General features: G+C 44.5%; 1 protein-coding gene across 1 annotated transcript in view; it reads right to left on the bottom strand.

Annotated features, from left to right (window-relative positions):
- SNAPC4 (small nuclear RNA activating complex polypeptide 4) overlaps positions 1–19,700 on the bottom strand; it is a 306,571-nt gene that overhangs the window by 262,946 nt on the left and 23,925 nt on the right. The window contains exons 3-4 of the mRNA XM_086921023.1: positions 8,832–8,875; positions 5,921–6,079 (exon numbers count right to left, since the gene is read on the bottom strand). Coding sequence (XP_086777149.1) covers positions 5,921–6,079; positions 8,832–8,875 — 203 coding nt within the window. The remainder of the gene's footprint in view (positions 1–5,920; positions 6,080–8,831; positions 8,876–19,700) is intronic.

Below are 19,700 nucleotides of genomic sequence, written 5' to 3' on the forward strand. Positions count from 1 at the left end.
GCTCGTTTGAGTACCACGGGGCTGTAGGATTGCCCCGTTTAGGGTGGGAATTTTTTAGTGGCAAAACTGTATCCAGGGAACTGGTGATCCACAGGTTGAAGTTGTCATTGTCTTGAGTGGGGATAGATGTATTGGTGGGTTTAGTGCCTAGTAGGAGTTCCTTCCACTCAGCTATGGTCGTGTCCATAAAACTCTCAATGGACAGGGCCCTCAGTATCTGGTGAACAAATTAAAAATATATCAACCAGCTGAAACTCTTCGTTCCGCAAATAAACATCTTTTCATAATTCCCAACGTTCTCACAGTCAGGAACGGTGGCAGATCATTTTCAAAACTGGCTCTTACTCTTCGGAACTCCCTGCCACTTCACTTTCGGACTGAGACTGAACACCAGAAGTTCCGTAAGACCCTCAAGACGTGGCTATTTTAACTTAGCTCTTTCCCTCTAGTCCTCCTTTGTCTATTCTGAGTCTCTGCAAAGTGCTATGAGACCTCTGGGTGAAATATGCACTCAACAAGAATCATTACATACACATATAACTAACCAAATTCATATGTTCTCCTTATCACTTAATCAACATTTGAATGCCAATATGAGTGCCTTTTGGGTATTATCTATACAGCTAAAATAAATTATCTCACTCCCACTAATATTTTAAAAGGCTACTGAGTCTTTTTCTAAGTACTTTTTTGGAAGACATCCAATGAGTATGTTATATTTTTCTTATGGAGTTACCGGTTTCATTCCTAGCATTACACTCTATTCCTCCCTTTAAAAGTCCTTGTTCAGGTCACATTTCTCTGTGGGTTTACATCACCTTCTGTTCTGTCCGCCACCTCCCCTACTGATCAGTAATGATAATCATTTTGTGTTATATATATATATATCCATCAAAAACGCAGTTCCAATCACGCTCTCAGAGTCAGTCTGACATAGGAAAATCCAGGAAAGGTGCAAGCAAATTGGGGGGTTATTAAATCATAAACCCGCCGTGACGAGTTTCGCCACCGTAGTGGCTTGTTCACTACAGTGGCGAAACGCGTCACGGCGGGTTTATGATTTAATAAACCCTCAATTTGCTTGCACCTTTCCAGGAATTTTTGTGTCAGGCTGACTCTGAGAGCGTGATTGGAACTGCGTTCTTGATGGATAGTAATTACCGGTTTTCTCCCCGGTCTCACGCCACCCCGAAGATTGGGAGCAGACAATGGAGTGACTTGGATTTATATTATATATATATATATATATATATATATATATATATATATATATATATATATATATATATATATATATATATATATATACACAGCTAAAGGAAATAAAATAAAAAGTATTCATCTACATGGGTCTAAATAGAGCAAATAATGTTTTTAAGGAAAAGATCCCTTCTTTTATAAAAATAAGAAATACTTTGCTAAACAAGGTACATTGCTGTTGCACTGAGTGTCACAGTTTTATGGTCATATTACTCATATATTTGTTATCTGCTTATTTTAATATCCCAAGAAGAGTTTATTAAACCATTCTAGATTTATAAACATGTTATTCACAATTAATTATAGAATTAGCCAAATGGAATATAGTATACTGAACTTTAGCATAGGAAACTGATCAAATCTATGGCTCAGTTCAAAAACCCTAATTCCCGGCAGCCAGAAATCCACTCCCATTGGTTTTCTCCTACATCTGGAGCAGATATCCAACTTTTCCGAGAGTCACAGGCAATCTATGACAATCTAAGGAAGTGGAAATCTATGACAGTTCTTTCCATGGCTATTGCCACTACCCAAACATTAGTTGTGCAGATTTTGCACAAAATGGAAAACCGGTATTAGTAAATCAGAATGAAATGCACATTTGGTTATAAAACTCATTTGGATTTTTTTCCATGGGAAGATATTTTACACATGGAGAATCTCTTTCCTCAAAAACCCTTGACACAAAGAGTGTGCTGGCAAAAAAAATCTGACCCATTTACACACTTACTACAACCTTTTGGGAGTAGTTTTAGGTGTCTAAATCGGATAGAAATCTGCATTGGAAATGTTTATGAATACACGAAAAGTCACGGCCGGTTTATGTCCCCTTGGAACACTCATGGTACTACCCCTAATACTTACCTTACGTTTCTGGAAAATCAGCCATACTGCTAGACTGTAATGGTTTCCATCGCAAAAAGCACTACGCAATTCTTAAATCATGATTCTATGAACTTGATGAATGAATTTAGAATAAAAAACAGCATCTTTGCTTATCTGGGTTACACATTAGCGTGTAAAATGTTTGTGAATTGGTCCCTATGAAGCTGCCTACAATTTAATTTCTATCATAGGCAATCCCAGGCAATTCCAATTTTGCAATTACAGATACAAACATAAATGTCTACGGATATCAAACCACATTTGGTAAAACTTTCTTGCCCTAAAAGAAAGTTTAGAGTGGGCGCACCACCCTACTGGCTTATATTCTAAAAAATTCTAACCTGATTGATCCATGTCTTGGCCAGGATGGGGCTGTTGGCATTCTTCATGGTATGCTGTCATAGCTATATGTCACTGTAGCGAGACTGACAATAACAACCAAAACAAATGTCATCCAGTACATCGACCTACCATTATCTTGCAAGGTAAGCATGTACAATTTTTAACTCCACCTACACTAACCTACTGTGGTTTGTGGATGTGGAGTTAACTCCACCTATTCTATTCTTAAACTCCACCTGTGGTGGAGCTAACAATAATAATTATATACTTAATTCACAATGTAGCACAATGTAGCAGTTGGTCAATATAGTTTATGGGATATTATTGTCATGAGAATTGTTATATATAATATAGTGATCATCCCCACAACACTGTCCATTTAGTGAGTCAAGACTTGATTTATTGATTTTCTAACCTCAAATTCTGTAGAAACGTAAAGTTTAAGGGCCAGATATAAGACCTGCCAAATAGCGACTCGCAAATTGCATCGCTTTTGCAACTCGCAATTTGCGACTTGCTATTTGGCATGTACAACAGTGTCTTGGACACTGTTTGCAATTCCCAATGGGTCGCAAAATGCGAGGCTCATGAATATTAATAAGCCACTGCCATTTTGGGACCCCATTTGGAATGCCTGGCCCTCCCAGGGATGGTGGCCTGCTGGGCTCAGCAGACCACCATGGCTGGGACTGCTTTTAAAAAAAAGCAGCTGTTTTTTTTAATGCAGCCTGTTTTCCGTAAAGGAGAACGGGATGCATTAAAAAAAACAAAAATGAAACGTTTTATTTTCATTTTTTAAGGGCAGGCAGTGGTTCCTGGGACCACTGCCTGCCCTTAAAAAATTATTTTGCATGCATTTGTAAAGGGGTCCCCTGGGGACCCCTTCCCATTAGTGAATGCATTACCACCTACTTGAAGTAGGTGGTAATTTGCGAGTGTTTTGCAATCGCAATTGCGGTCTCAAAACATTTGTACATGGCTATGGAGTCGCTGTTTGTAAGGGAATGCCCCTTCCAAATACCGAGTCGCAAAACAGTATTGTGCGAGTCATTATTTATTTGCGACTCGCAAAATACTGTTTGAACATGGGCCCATGGCTTTTAGCATGCGCAAACAGGTCTAAGACCGTTTGCACACACTAAAAACTGTCGTACATCTGGCCCTAAGAGTTTATGTTTTACCATGTGTACTAGCAAACATTATACAAAGGGCCAAAATGTATGGTCTGTGGTGTGTCAAAGGGCTGCATTCATCCCTGAAGGGTGAGGAATGGGTAGGGTGGTGTAAGGTGGGCGTACAGCACCAAAGTAAGTACCTGGTTTGGACAGTAAGTCATGGAGGCATATTTTGGGTTTCATTCACACTGCCCTCCACATTTAGCCACTAGTTATAAATTTGAAAATACTGTGTGGTGCCAAATCGAAGTTGCTATCTCTCTACACCACCCTGGGGTAAGGCTTCTCAGCTTGCTGTCAAGGTCCTTTGGCGAGTAAAGTGTACAAAGGAAGTAACCTGATTATTGAACTAGAATTAAATAGAATCTCAGGACTCTCAACCGTCTTATACCTTTGGTTTCTTATCTGTAAACATCAGGAGTGCTTAGAAACAGGTTCTAATAAGATAGTGAGTGCTATCTCTAAGAGTATGAGTGGTACAGTGGGAAAGTTTTATCCACATTACTTGGAGATTTAATATTTAATCCTTTATAAAGCTTTATCAAGTTTACAAAATATGCTGATTGTGAACTGTATTTATTATATATGTAGGTTCCACACCATAGTGGCATTTCTTTGATCAGAGCATTTCCTGAGTCTCACCATAGGAACCACTCACACCCCAGGTGTGCAATGAGCAAGATAGAAAGTATGGAAACTAAATTAATGTTTTTTTTTATTAATCTCGGCCTCCTGTTGTGACAAATTGCGCACTCTTGAATAATAATTTTCTGAACATATTTCTCTGCTCCTTTTTTTTACAAAAATTGGAAAAACTTAACTCAAACTAAACACTGGTAGTAAGTATATGATAAGGAAACAGGCATTGAAGCCAACAATCATATGATTTTGACAAATGGAAAGAGAACACAGTCTTATTGCCACTCATTAGAAAGTGATAAAGTTTTGAATCTTGACACAAGGAGTCCTGTACTGTGGTATTGGGATTCTTTTTTCACCAAATACCCATCTAATGATCGAATTGCCCAATGTGAAAACAGAAAACCTAGGATCAATCGCAGTGACCACACTTGACCAAAATGTGAGATCCTTAGCAAATGTTTTATATCACTTTTCCTCCATTTTATTCTAGTATTTGATTTGATAAACAATAATTTCCTGTGTATATGAATATCCCTGGCCACCCTGAGGGTGCAAATGACAACTGACTTGCCTCTTATTTCACTAATGGCATGGTTGTCAGGATTGGGGGAGGCCTTTATGAATTAAATTAAATATTTTTTATCATTTATGTATTTGTTTGATGCATACTCGTTTATGTATTTTTGTATCAGGTTTTGAAATTCAAATGGCAGAAATTGCTTAAGATGGGATATTTTTGCATAGTTCAAACTTTAAATATAATAAATATTTATAGCCAGATGTACTAACTTTACTATTTGCGAATACCTAATAGTGATTTGCTATTAGGTAATCGCAAACAACGATGTTCTACAGTGTTTTTACACTGTTTGCAATTCCTTGGTGTGTCACAAATAGGCCTACCTCATTAACATTCATGAAGTAGGTCACAATTTGCAAACCATTGGGAATCACTAAAGTTACAGGGATGTTGGACTGCTGGGGTCAGCAGACCACCATGTCTGTGATTGTTTTTAAATCAAGCAATGTTTTTTTTTTGACATCCTTAAAGGAAAACTGGATACGTTTCAAAAAGAAAAATGAAAAGTTTTCTTTTCATGTTTTAAGAGCAGGCAGTAGTCTGTGGGACCACTGCCTGCTCCTAAAAAATGTCTTGAAAACTATCATGAAGGGGGACATTGGAGACCCCTTCCCGTTTGCGAATGGGTAACCATCCACTTGAAGTAGGCGGTAAAATGTGAATGTTTTGCAACCGCATTACAGTTGCAAAATATTCACACATACCACTGTGAGTCGCTATTAGGAAGGGACAACCTTAAAATGCCCCTTACTAAGACCGAATATCTAACCCATTTTGCAATTCGGTAATTACCAAATTGCAGAATAGGGTTTGGTATATAGAATTATTATTTTTTTCTGGTCGCAAACAGCGAATCGGTCCGTTTGCAACCTAAAATAAGTACTGCGCATCTATAAAAAGCTATTTCCACTTGCTGTGGCAATACGCAGACAGACATGTCTGCATCAATTGGGTTGAGCATATACAATGGCCTTGCAATCTTGTGTAGCACATTTTCACTTGTCCAGGCTTCCATTTACATCGGACTTTTGCTTACCTGTCGTTCCTTATTCTGAGTAATCAGAAGGGCGACTTCTTGTAGCTTTTCCTGGATTACCTCTTGATAGACAAGGTTTATCTGCAAACATGTTTCCAGACTTGCGGGAAGATTCCTGTCCGTCTCATCATCAGACTTTTCTTCTCCTCTTTCTTCGTCCTGTTTTCAAGCAAAAGTAAACAAGTAATCTCTGGTTACTGGTGTACTACAACATGCTCCTTCAGCCATGGCTTCCTCACTCTCATTCCATTAACCTCATTAAAAACATAAAATCAATGGAGCCTTTCCTGGCACAAAGGAGTACTAGGTGGACATGACAAATTGCTTCCAAAAGCTATGCAAAAGGTCACTTCAACTAGAATGGTAGAAATAATTGTACCAGGCATGAAACCTAGAGCAAAACTTAGATGCAGATTTGAAGTTGCAATGCTTTTTTAGACCAAATTCAATAGGAGCATGGGTCAAACATTGCATTTTATCTGCATTTTTATCATCCCCTAGATGTACTACCATCTCAGGTTTTTGTTAAATTACAACTTGAATAGCAAGGTCCTAAGGTCCTAAGATTACGACTTTGGTGCAGTTGCCTCGGCTCTCAACCAGCACGGCTGCGCCAAAGCTGGGCAAAGATCGCCCACCTGATTACGAGTTCAACTTGTGTAGGCAGACGGGCCGTTTCCCTTTCCCATGGAGGTGCCAGAAAAACAGGTACCTCAATTGCAACAGCAAAAATGTTCCAGCACAGCATGGATGGAAATGTCTATGCCATGCTGAAACCGGGGGTGCAAGCAGGCAGGGGGCACATGTTGTGCCCCCCTGAATACATCCCCATGGCGGGTGGGACATGGGGGCCCTATGGGGCTCCTTTTGTTCCTCCACTGTCAGCCTTTTCATGGCGGGGAGCCCGCCTTGAAATAGCTGGCAGTGGAGGAACAAATAATATGCTCAGCAGGACAGCGCCAGTCCTGCTGAGCATGTTACATTGGGCCTCCGCCCTGCCAGAGCAAGTGAACAGCGCTTCCTTGGCGCAGGCGGCGGTCCACCACCGGTAAGACTTTGAAAGACGTAATCCGGCAGACGGTGAACCGCCACTGTTGCGCAACCGTGAGTGCGGCGGTCACTCGTAATCAGCCCCTAAGCTTTTAATTGTTTCATATCTGTTGCTGGGTGGTCAAAATTTGCTCTAGTTCGGACTCCCTGATGCGATTAAAGGACTTTCTGCAATGATAAATTATCTGAGGAACAAATACAGAATTTCTGCCTACACTATATACACTTCCCATTTCAAGAGGGCATCTTAGAGTTCATAACCAGACTCCAAAATATCAACTAAAGAAGGCTCACCTCAGCTCAAGGAAGTACCAAACTTACAAAATGGCAACACCTAGCAGTGACGTCAGAACGTTTCAAAGATAACTCATGTGTGGAGTTAAAATATGGCGTTTGATGGCTGTTAAACACATTGGGTTCTGTTGTCCTTTTATGCACATATGACGTATTTACTACAAATACACTGACTAAATAAGATTCCTTGAATTTGTATTTTTGTAAATTTGTTAAATGCTATTGTATTGTCGATATCATTATAGCACTACAGAGTTTCCACAGAGGACATGTACCACAAACATCTACTGAGAAATGCTAAGTAAAGCTATGTTCTTAAGTTATTTCTGAACTGTAACAGATTCGCCTCTTGGCGTAGACACAGGGAAGATTGTTTCATTAAATCACTCCAACAAGATAAGTATGCAGTTCCTCACGAGAAGAAAAGAAGAGAAAATAGGTTGGCTATGTGTGATGTAATAGTCACTGAAAGAGAAGAAAAAGGGAGAATTCTTCCTTTCTGATTAAGTGCTCTCACACACCCAGCCAGCTAGGTGTCATGTTTCATCATAGGGCTTTGCTCCTCGTCATGTCGGTGCTGCAATATCCGACGGGCATCCTATGAGGGGCGCTATAGCGGAGATCTTTTATTCCTTGCCATATGGTGCAGTGGGTGTGAGGGACCTAAAAAAGTGTAGATGTGTAGAAAGTGAGTCGCTAGACTTAGTGTGGATTAAAACAGGCATTAGAAGTCCACCCCAAACTATTTTAATGAAACTGGCTTCCATCCGAATTAAAAAAGGTTTGGCACACCCGTGTCTTAATGTGATAGGATGTGGCGCATTACCTAATGGTCAACATGTTTCTTGCCCTCATGTCAAGATAACTTGGGTTACAGCCAGGCGATTTCGCTCATTGTTTTCTTGCCTTAGCCATCCCAATACGTCTGTGGTTCCTCCTGGTCATCCTGATCTGCCCTTTTATTTTGTAGGCTATCAACATCGTTTCAGACTTTCCGGCCGTTTCATGGAGCAATTCTCTGTTCGGCACCTACAGAGTGGCAATTTCTGTCCGGTAGCTGTTGAGCTATGCCAATAGCAATAACTCAAAATGTGAGACCTATTGCATTTCTAATGCTGGTTTTCTTTTCTGCTTGCTGTATGGATGGGCATAAAAGACATAGCATACAGGATGATAATGGCTAAAAACAAACTGAGCTAGCTGAAGTTGACCATTGTAACATCAGGCAGGTTGGCAGGCAAGGGTTCTTAATAGTAAATAAAAGAGGTGTCATTATACCCTCTGGAGAACCTGGATTCATACTGTTAACTAAACTGGCATTGGCCTTGTATTGAGCAGGAGCTGCACTGCCTGAGCTGAGGACAAGTCAGCGCAGGCACTTGTACCACCGGGCTGGAAGTTACTATAAAGCTTTTTGTACTGTCACCTTGCTCTGTATTCAAGGGGCAGTGTTGATATACAAGGGAAGGGACCCTGCCTGTGAATACACAGAGAAAGGGTGGTAGAAGCAGGGTGTATAAGCAGGCCTACATAATGAGACATTTGCATAATATCTAGAATTCATTACCGTGAGATAAGACGCATCTGAATCTTCATCTTCAATATCATCTGCTATTTAAAAAAGAAAACACAGGTTTTTAGTGATACATTCCCACATAGATACATTACTTTTAAAAACACATACAACTCGGTTAACTGCATAAATATGTTGATGATTACAAATTTCTGGAAGTGTCATACTTGATGACTTTTACATCCTAAAGGAACCACGTAGAAAGCATCCCTGTAAATTCAGCATCTCTTCCAGAGACTCACTAAGTATGCAAATGGGTTCCTTTTTTATTGGATCATCTTCATTGTGTAAAATAAACCCATGGATGGAGCTTTCAGGGTCCACTTACTTGAGTCTAGCACGTCCCTGTGGGTCTAGCACCTCCCTGGGGCAGCCATTTTATAAAGTGTCCTCTTCACAGCTTTCTAACAGAGGATTAGCTACGCTTCCCCCACCATCTAATCACAGCATATAGACTCTTAAAGGACAGGCAGTGGGGAGGTAAATCACAAACAACAATCTTTAGATATGTGACGCATCCACCTATCAAATAACGAGTCACAAGTGCAAAAGTGAAGACATTTTAGGGATACTACTCAGAGGATACTAACATTCTCGGTTTAGCACTCAATACTACTTTGAAAGCACTCTGATATTGCGGATGTAGTAAATTCGGATTTTTCGTGAAGTCACCCCAGACTTTTCATCTTTTGCTGGACCATATATTTTTGCTGGCTTTAGAAATCTGTGCACTTTACCCCTGCTAACCAGTAGTAAAGCACCTGTGCTCCCCCCTTTAAACATGGTTCAACTGACTTATTCCTAATTGCCATATTTAACTTGCCTGTAAATCCCTAGTATATGGTAGAAAGTGTACCCAGGGCCTAGAAGTGAAATGCCACCAGTGGACATCAGTACCTATCGATTCATCCACTAGAGTGGCACTTCAAACATGGCTTCAGGCTTACTCTGTGTAGCCTGACTGTAGCATTGTACAAATGTAGGTCAAAACCTCCCTTTTAAATATAAATAAGTCTCCTATGTAGGCCTTTTAGCTCAAAAGGCATGGTGCATTATATTTACAAGTAGGATAGGACATATAGAAATTTAATTTTAACATATCCTTACAGTGACTAGCACTCAGACACTATTGTTGACCTTGGCAGACCTAGCTGTCCTATGTAAAAAATCAGAGTACAGATTAAAATCCTAATACTGTACCTCGGGAATGGGACTAGCTAGAAAAATAAACAACAGTTTTTAATAGTTATTAAAAATTCAATTCTGTATGTTTAATAAAAAGATTTTTTTTTTACATCAATTCAAAGGTGAAGTAAAATGTTTAATAAATATTTAGGAAAAGTAACTTTTAGAAAGTTACCATTACCTTCATGAATTCCCTTGAGGCAAAATTACATTTGCTCACCATCGTCTTCCAGCCAGTGATTAGCATTTAAATAGGTAAGGAAAAAGGTGTGAAATGCCTCCCAGCAGCAAATATAATAAATACACTGACCTAAATAAGCAGAGAGGACCGCTCTGAACATTACAAAATATGCAGGGTGGGAGTTCTGTGCATATTTTTTGACTCTGCAGTGTCAAATCCTGCTAGAGTGTAAAATCTTGCTTTACAAGTCTGCTGGCATCACACATTACACTTGGGGCACGGGCACACTATAAAGAAGAGAACAGGATGGCAAGAAAATTATTGCGTATCCGCTATCTGATTGCTGAAGAATCCTGCCTTTGTTCTACCAGACTTCTGTCAATGGGGTTATTGTGGGTACAGTGGTGGCTTCAAACTGGTTTTTAGTGTTAGAGGTGAGAGGACACTCAGATGCCACACACACACACCAAGCCCTCAGAGCCCATTTAAGTTTGGTCGAACACTTTTGCCATATTGAAAAATCCCAAAGTAGGTAGGGTTGGTCCAGGGAACTTTTATACCATTGGTTAGAGCATGCCTAGAGGTCATTCCAACCCACTACCTCGTACCAGGCATTAGTGCGACATCTCCAGGCACCCTGTTCAAAACACTTCTGGAGCAGAAGAGCACTGGGCATGCTTTCTGTGATTTGTGAGGAGCCCCAAACAACTGGGCATGTTTCATCGTGTATCCAGGAGAAATAAGTGAACTCCAAGTGTCATAAGGCTAACCTCCATGTCAAGTTACAGGGATACAAGTTACGAGGCCTTTCCAGAAACTGCCCAGATGACCAGTGGCAGCTGGACCTGGACTAGACCATGCAGCTGGTCTCTGCCTGACAACCTGTGAGTCTCTATGTTCCTCCCCTGAGGTTTTGGAGAGCTTTAAAATTATAATGCTGTGATGGATTGGGACTTAAAGGACTAAGGACCAGATGTAGGAGCCCTAATACCGGTCGGTAACGGACGAATTCGGCCGTTACCGACCGGTATTAGGGTTTTCAGATGTGGGGGGCCTATATTTTACCGATTCTGTAAAGTTACCGAATCGGTAAATTTACAGAATCGGTAAAATACCGAATCGGTATATTTACCGATTTGGAAAAACCATGTAGGTGGCACTCCTAAGAGTGCCACAGGCCCTTAAAAGTCGGTATTTTACCACCCAATCCTATTGGTTGGTAAAATACCGAATTCAGGTGTGCATGCGCATCTGTGCATGCACACCTGTGCAATGTGACACACAGACATGCCCTTAGGGCATTGTTGTGTGCCACATGGCACACAAGTCCGGAATTGGGGTGCTAGAGGGTATCAAAGTGACACCCCCTGCACCCTTGCAGGATTCAGTATTTACCGATTCTGTAAATACCGAATCTGTATTTCCCATTGATTCCTATGGGCTTCAAGGCCCATAGGAATCAATGGGAAATACATATTCGGTATTTACAGAATCGGTAAATACCGACTCTTACAGATTCGGTAATTTTTTACCTACATCTGCCTCCTTCCAATTTACCGACTCTTAAATACCGAATCGGTATGAGTCGGTATTTAGGAGTCGGTAAATCGGATTTACCTACATCTGGCCCTAAGTCAGAAGGTAAAGTCTTTGACCAGGACGAACCAAGTTGATGTATCTTACCCGCGCTGCATCCCAGCCAGTTCTAAATTGCGCTTAGGTCCCAACCTACCATTGACTATCATTGGCACTTTGTACCTGTTGGAACTATTCCTACTTTAAACTTTACAGATTCAGACCTCTAGTTTCCCGTTATTTGATTTTGCCGATTTTGGTGTTGTTTTGTTTATTGAATTCTACTCTATTTTTCAAATTCGGTTTGGAATTTTTATTGTTTTGCACTTTGACTCTATTTCTGGTTTGGTACTACATAATATACTTTACACATTGTCCTAAATTAAGGCGGGTGGTCACCAACCCAAATAATAAACCAATTTCATATAGTGAGTAGGGACAACACAGTGTGATCCAGATACAACATGTCTCTTTGCCAAAAAAACATAATAAAGGTGTAGAATGTGGTATACGCTGAATGCATGAGAGGGCACTGGGGTCAAAGGCCTTCAAGAAGGACAAGCAGAGCAGGGGTGCAGGGTGGGGGGTGTTGTAACGGGTTCTTGGTTTGGGGGGTGGGAGGTGGGGACTTGGTTATGTCTTGTGTTTCAATGTTTCTCTTTTCACATGGTACTGTATCGCTTTTGTGCATCCTTGCTCTGAGGTTCCGGGAGGGGGTGTGCTGGGACTCTATCTGGGATGGGGGGGGGGGGGGGTGACGTGAAGGTTCTATCCTGGAATGTTAATGGCTTGGGGGACAGAATCAAACGTGGTATTGTGTTGCAATTTATAAGACGTCATTCCCCTGATGTTGTTTTACTCCAAGAAACCCATTTGATTGGTAATGCCTGTAAAGCTCTTGACCGCCGAGGTTACCGACTTGTCGCTCACGCTGGTTTTACATCGGCTCCCGAGGGGTTGGTATAATGGTGAAATCCTCTTTAGCCCTTGAAATAGACGATGTCACCCTCGATGATCGGGGTCGATATGCTGCCGTCTCGGGGAGATGGGAGGGGAGGCTGATTGTAATTGTTGCTGTTTATGTTCCCCCGGGACTGCAGGCTACCACTTATGCTGACCTTGGTAAGACTCTCCTGGGGCTTCCAGATGGACTCCTGATCATGGGTGGGGATTTCAATTCGGTGATGTCGGGCGAGTGTGATCGGCTGCCCCCTAGAGTTCTGCCATTGTCACAGATGTGGCTGACTGACTTGACGGAAACCTTCGGGTTGGTAGATGTTTGGCGGCCGCTGCACCCCTCACAAACTCAATACACTTTCCACTCTGGTGCCCATGGCAGCCTCTCAAGGATTGATTATTTTTTCATGCTGACTGCTAACTTATCCTTGGTGTGTGAAGTCCGACATCTCCCATGGGGTATTTCTGACCATTCCCCCTTGTTACTCGAGGTTTCGGTGGGAGGTCTTTCTGGAAGCAGAGTTCCCCCTGTCCCACCCTGGCACTTTAGGAACCCTCGGCTTCGATCGGATTTGATTAAGGCGATAGATTGTTACTTTGATGAGAATGTGGGTTCGGGTGCTTCCCCTACGGTTCTGTGGGAGGCCTTCAAAACTGTTATACGGGGTTCCGCACTGTCCCTTATTGCAGCTGACAGGAAGGCTAGGAGGGAGGCTGTGTTGGCCCTTGAGGCCGAAATAACTACGCTCGAAAGTGAGTTGGGTGGAGATGATACGCCTGCACTCCTACACTCCTTAGAACTGAAGCAGGCAGATTATAGAGCCTGTGTGACTGATGCTGCTAAGGTGATGCGTATGAATCAGCTGGGCCGTTTGTATGATGTGGGTGACAAGGCTAGCAAACTCCTGGCGTGGCTGGACAAGGCTGAAAGAATGAACCGCTTGGTGCCCGCTATCACCCGTGAGACTGGTGAATGTGTGACTGATCCCGGTGAGATTGTTGAATGTTTCGTGGATCATTTCCGAACAGTTTACAGCTCAGTGAGTGACCGTGATGAGGCCGACTCCCGTTTACTGTTGCGTGACATTGCACTACCCTGTGTCTCAGAGGAGGATAGATTGGCCCTAGAGGCTCCTATTACAGTGGATGAGATCGCTCTTGCCATCAGGTCCTTGCGATCGGGTAAAGCGATGGGACCCAATGGCTTGCCTATTGAGCTCTATAAACTTCGACCGGATAAAATGGCTGCTCACTTGCGGACAATGTTTCTGGATGCATTTGAGGCGGGCGTCCTTCCGTCTGAACAGCGCTTGGCTACTATAGTGGTCATTTACAAGGAAGGCAAGCCTCGTGACCGTTGCACCTCTTATCGCCCCATCTCATTGCTCAATGCCGAACCCAAAATTCTGGCCAAAGTCCCTGCTAATCGTCTATTGTCTGTAATCTGCGACCTGATCCATCCGGATCAGTCCGGTTTCATACCCCATCGAAACACAGCTCTTAATCTTCGCAGACTCCACAGCGTTCTCGCGAGAGCTGGAACTCTCACTGAGCCTGCAGTGGTGGCCTCCCTGGATGCTACAATGGCCTTCGACACCATAGAGTGGCCATATTTGTGGGCGGCCCTTTCCAAGTTCGGCTTCGGCCCTAGTTTCATTACATGGGTGCGGCTCCTATACAAACAACCGTTGGCCCAAGTCGTGGTGAACGGCAGAGGTTCCGATTCGTTTCCATTGGGACGTGGCACCCGTCAGGGGTGCCCGCTCTCCCCACTTCTTTTTGCATTGGCACTGGAACCCCTTGCAGCGTGGCTTCGATGGGAGCCCTCGATTAAAGGGATCCGATGGGCACCGGATCTGGAGGATCGCGTCTCGCTTTACGCCGACAATATCCTTCTCTATTTCACCTCACCCCAGAAGTCTTTAAACGTGCTCTTCGATGTTCTCACCTCCTTTGGTAAAAACTCTGGGCTTGTTATCAACTGGACCAAATCATGTGTCTATGTTATAGCAGGGGTATTGCCTCCGCTGCCTCGCAGGTTCCCTATCCAGGTGGTAGGGGATGGTTTTAAATATTTGGGGATTTTTATTTCCATGGACTCCTCGGTGCGATACGATCGTAATCTTTACGCTCCTCTTCGTCGCCTCAAGCAGGATGTGCGGCGGTGGCGTGAATTGCCCTTGTCTGTATTGGGACGAGCGGCACTTTTTAAAATGATGTCGCTCCCCAGGTTCCTATATGCCTTGCAGAACTTTTTCGATCCTGTCCCCGCTCGCTATTTCCGCGAGATTGAAGGCCTACAGAGGCAATTGATTTGGGACGGACGTGCCCGTATTGCCTTATCAAAACTTACGCTCCCCTGGTACGATGGCGGTATTGCTCTGCCCGACATCAGACGATATTACTGGGCCTCACACTTAAGTGCAGTTAACCATGTGACGTATTCCCCGGAACCCACTCCCGCTTTCGCCCTGGATAAATTCCTGTTGCCAGGTGGCAACTTCAATAGAGCTTTATACTCGAAGTCACCACTCCGTCTCTTGACTGGTCCTACGAAATGTGCTGTGCGTGCCTGGAAGGATGCGAATGAGGCTACAGGTTGGGGTGGCAGATTGACGCGTATGACCTCACTGTATGATTCTGAACGGCTGGGTAACCTGTGGCGGACGAAAGGGTTTGATAGGTGGGATATGATTGGGATTAGCAAGGTGGAGGATCTTTGGGCCAGAGGAACAGTGAAATCCTTTGAAGCCCTGAAGGTAGAATATCAATTGGATGATAAGGAGTATTTTCGATATCTTCAGGTGCGGCATGCCCTGTCCTCCGCCTTTCCCCCCGGGACTGACATCCCCCAGTCGTCTCCATTGGAAGATCGTATTCTTGATGGCCATGTCCCGGACAGTACGATCTCCTTAATTTATAAAAAAACTCATTAACAACAGGGCTGACCTGCTGGAGAAGCTTCGTGCCTCCTGGGTGGCGGATGGGCTCGAACTGGATGACGAAAACTGGCAAATGGCTATTTCTTCCCCTAAGGAGGTGGCTATTCCGGCTCGGCTCCGTTTTGTGCAACTAAAGATCCTCCATCGCGTCTATGTGACTGGTATTCGTTTGGTACGAATGGGGCTTGCGGCAGATGGATTATGTAGACGTGGCTGTGGTATGAATGGTACTTTTCTTCATATTTTGTGGGAGTGCCCGGTTATCTCTGCTTTCTGGTCTAGGGTCCACGATGTGATGGGGCGTGTTACTGGGGTCCCCCTCCTTCCAGAGGCAAGGCGCTGCCTGCTTAATGTGTGGGAGCCTACGGACTGTACGGCTGCTCAGACTTTCTGGATTACCCTGGGCAACATGGTTGCCAAAAGGGATATAGCACAGCTTTGGGGCTCCAACAGACCGCCTGGACTCAGTGCCTGGAAAGATAACATGTATTGGTGCATGTTTCGGGAGAAGACGGTGTATGAGGCTCGGGGTCGTCCTAGGAAGTGGAATAGAATCTGGGCGCAATGGAATGAATACCGGGGTGACATTTGTACCCCACCACTTGATTATGCCAAGGCCATTCCCCCCTCCCCATAGTTTACGTTCCTTTCATTATCTTCCATTCTTCACTCCCTTCATCGTTCCCCTCCCCTAGTGGACTTGCTTCCATTCTTGTATATCGTTTCCCGCTTTCCTCCCCTCCTGTGAACTTGCTATTGTTTTACCATGTGTTTGTTCTTCTGTTTGTTTAACTTCAACAAAATAACAAAATTGAACCTTCAATATCCTCTACTTGTTGCTTTATGCACTACACCATAATGAAGCACGAAGCGGCCTTCCTTGCAGTGTAATGTGTTGTACTTTTTGACCGATTGTCATAGCGGCCGGCCCAAAAGGGTTGTAGGCAGACGCTGTGTACTGTGCATTTGATAAATAAAGGTCTTAAAAAAAATTTAAAAAAAAGAAGGACAAGCAGGTTGTTGGTCCTCTAGAGATTCTTGGGAAATATTCTTCGAATCTAAGAGGGGGGGGGGGAGTATGTTAAGGAAGAAGATCTTCAAGCCAATGGAGCACTAAGAATGAAGATATCTCTCTCTGAACTGTGTATATTTGGAACGTTCAGTGGTCAGTAGATCCTGGAGTTAGGGTGGGGGGGTCATGTGACTGGTACTCCTGTAGGATTTTGGTTAGATGAAGTTGGGCCCTGCCTTGCAGGGCATCATGGGCAATGTAAAGAGCTTAATCAGATACCAGTGCAGAGCTTCCAGTCATACTGTGATATGGTCTGACCAGCGCAGATTCAATCACTGTGATAACAAGGGAAGGACAGCCTCCATTACACATAAATGGAGAAAGATGCTTTTGACCATTGTGTTAAAATGGATTATGAAAGTCTAGTTGGAGTAAATAGTGATGCTAAATTTTCACGCTTTTACTGATGACTGAAATCCGCTGTCCGAGCAGGGTGCGAGGGATATTCTGGCCCTTAAGTAGAATCCCAAGGTTTCAAACAGTGAGGCAGAGCTTGTTTTGGTGCATCTAGTCTTGGGTCTTCAGCAGGCAAGATCCAATGTAATGGTGCAAAAAGAAACCTTTCTGTAGTTGCAGGTGCAGATAAACATCAACAGTGTATCCATAAAATAATATGGAGTCAAAAACAATGGTCTGATCCAGATGGGCCCTGTATGTGGGATTCGGCTGGGCGGGAGAGCTGTTCTTTGGAGAAGCCTGCAGGTGATGGATGCAGTTTTGGCCAAGAAGGTTTCAGTCTTGTCCTGGACAGTGCAGTTGTCCAGAAAGTAAGTCCCTTTACTCCAATTAGGCAAGAACAGCTGGCTAGTTGAGAAACATTATAGGCTGTTGTGCAGCCTTTTCTGTAATAATGATAGCGCTGACACAATCAATCAATCAATCATTGCATTTATAAAGCGCGCTACATACCCGTGAGGGTCTCAAGGCGCTGGGGGTGGGGGGCGCTACTGATCGACGAGCCAGGTCTTGAGGAGTCTTCTGAAGGCCAGCAGGTCCTGAGTCTGTCGAAGGCTGGTCGGGAGAGTGTTCCAGGTCTTGGCGGTGAGGTAGGAGAAGGATCTTCCGCTGGCTGTGGTTTTCCAGATACGAGGGACTGTGGCGAGGGCGCGGTTGGCTGAGCGGAGGCTTCGGGTGGGGGTGTGAAAGCAGAGTCGGTTGTTGAGGTAAGTAGGTCCGGTGTTGTGTAGCGCTTTGTGGGCGTGGTTGAGGAGTTTGAAGGTGATCCTCTTGTTGATGGGGAGCCAGTGCAGGCCTCTCAGGTGGGGTGTGATGTGGCTGCGGCGGGGGACGTTGAAGATCAGTTGAACCGAGGCGTTCATGATTCGTTGTAGTCGTCTCAGGAGCTTGATTGTTGTTCCTGAGTAGAGGGCGTTCCCGTAGTCGACTATGCTTGTGATGAGGGCCTGGGTGTCGGTTTTTCTGGTGTCGGCAGGGATCCATTTGAAGATTCTGCGGAGCATTCGGAGGGTGTTGAAGCATGATGCGGAGACGGCTTTGACTTGCCTGGTCATGGAGAGGGAGGAGTTGAGGATGACCCCCAGGTTGCGTGCGTGGTCCGTTAGTTCCTGGGCTGTGCCTAGCGATGTGGGCCACCAGGAGTCGTCCCAAGCTGATGGGGTGGGTCTGAGAATGAGGATCTCCGTTTTGTCTGAGTTCAGCTTCAGACTACTGTCCTTCATCCAGTCGGCTATAGCCCTCATTCCTCTGTGGAGGTTTGCTTTGGCAGTGTGGGGGTCTTCGGTGAGGGATATGATTAGCTGGGTGTCGTCGGCGTAGGAGATGATGTTGAGGTTATGTTGTCGTGCAACGTGGGCGAGAGGTGCCATGTAGATGTTGAACAGCGTCAGGCTGAGGGAGGATCCCTGTGGAACGCTGCAGATGTTCTCTGTGGTTTTTGAGCAAAAGGGTGGGAGGCGGACGTTCTGGGTTTGGCCGGAGAGGAAGGATGTGGTCCAGGCCAGGGCCTTCTCTTGGATACCGGCGTCATGGAGGCGTGCTGATAGGGTGCGGTGGCAGACTGTGTCAAAGGCTGCTGAAAGGTCCAGGAGGATGAGGGCGGCTGTTAAAGCACCAGCGCTATCTTCAGTGGGCGTTCCCCCATATGCATGGGGGTGTGCCCCATGCAGATGAGGGAATCCCTTTGCCTCTGTGCTCGCGCCGTATTACAGACGCTGGCGCAGAGGCAAAGAAGCTCTCAGGAGGCACACTGACAGTGCGCCACCTCAAAGGTGGTGCACTGACAGTGTGCCCCCTGATTGCAGCCCTCTGGAGGGAATAAGGGGTCCCATGGACCCCCACACACATCCCCTTTCAGGTGGGTGCAGTCTCTGTCTACACCCGCCTGCAAGCGGATCTCTAATCCCCTTTAAAAGTGCCAGCGGGTTGTCACCTGCACTGTGAAACACGGAGAGGCTGCTTTAAAGCCGCTCCATATTTCTCATGAATGAGCTGCCCCCAGGGCAGCATGATTTTGCGGCTGCCCTGGGGCAGCGCATTCTATGTAATAGGGTCACTTTCCTTATGTGTGCCCGGCGTACCTGTTTTAAGGGGCGCCGGGCGCAAACAGAGAGAGTGCCCCCTTTACATAATAGGGCCTTATAAGGTCAACAGTGCTAAATGTCCATGAAAGAGCAAAAGGTTTTAGCAGACAGGTAACAAGTAGTTTCTGCCTAATGTTAACTGGGCAGTTGCCATCCCTTTGGGAGGAGCTGCGGTCAGGCTCTTTCCCATCCAGTACCAAGCTTCACTACGCAGGAATTGCCCCCTACACCAAACTAAGCCTTCCAAAACCCTCCATGGCAGAGTCCAAAACGCAATCCCCTTCGGGCACGTTTGTGGCTGATGGTGCCCACTCTAGGTCTAGCAGGACACTTGGGGATGGACAGGAAGACTAAGATGAAAATGAATGCTGAATAGGCAAAAGGAACTTGTATCTGCAACACAGATTCCCA

The sequence above is a fragment of the Lissotriton vulgaris genome, chromosome 5 (assembly GCF_964263255.1).
Source record: "Lissotriton vulgaris chromosome 5, aLisVul1.2, whole genome shotgun sequence".
Lineage (NCBI taxonomy): Eukaryota > Metazoa > Chordata > Amphibia > Caudata > Salamandridae > Lissotriton > Lissotriton vulgaris.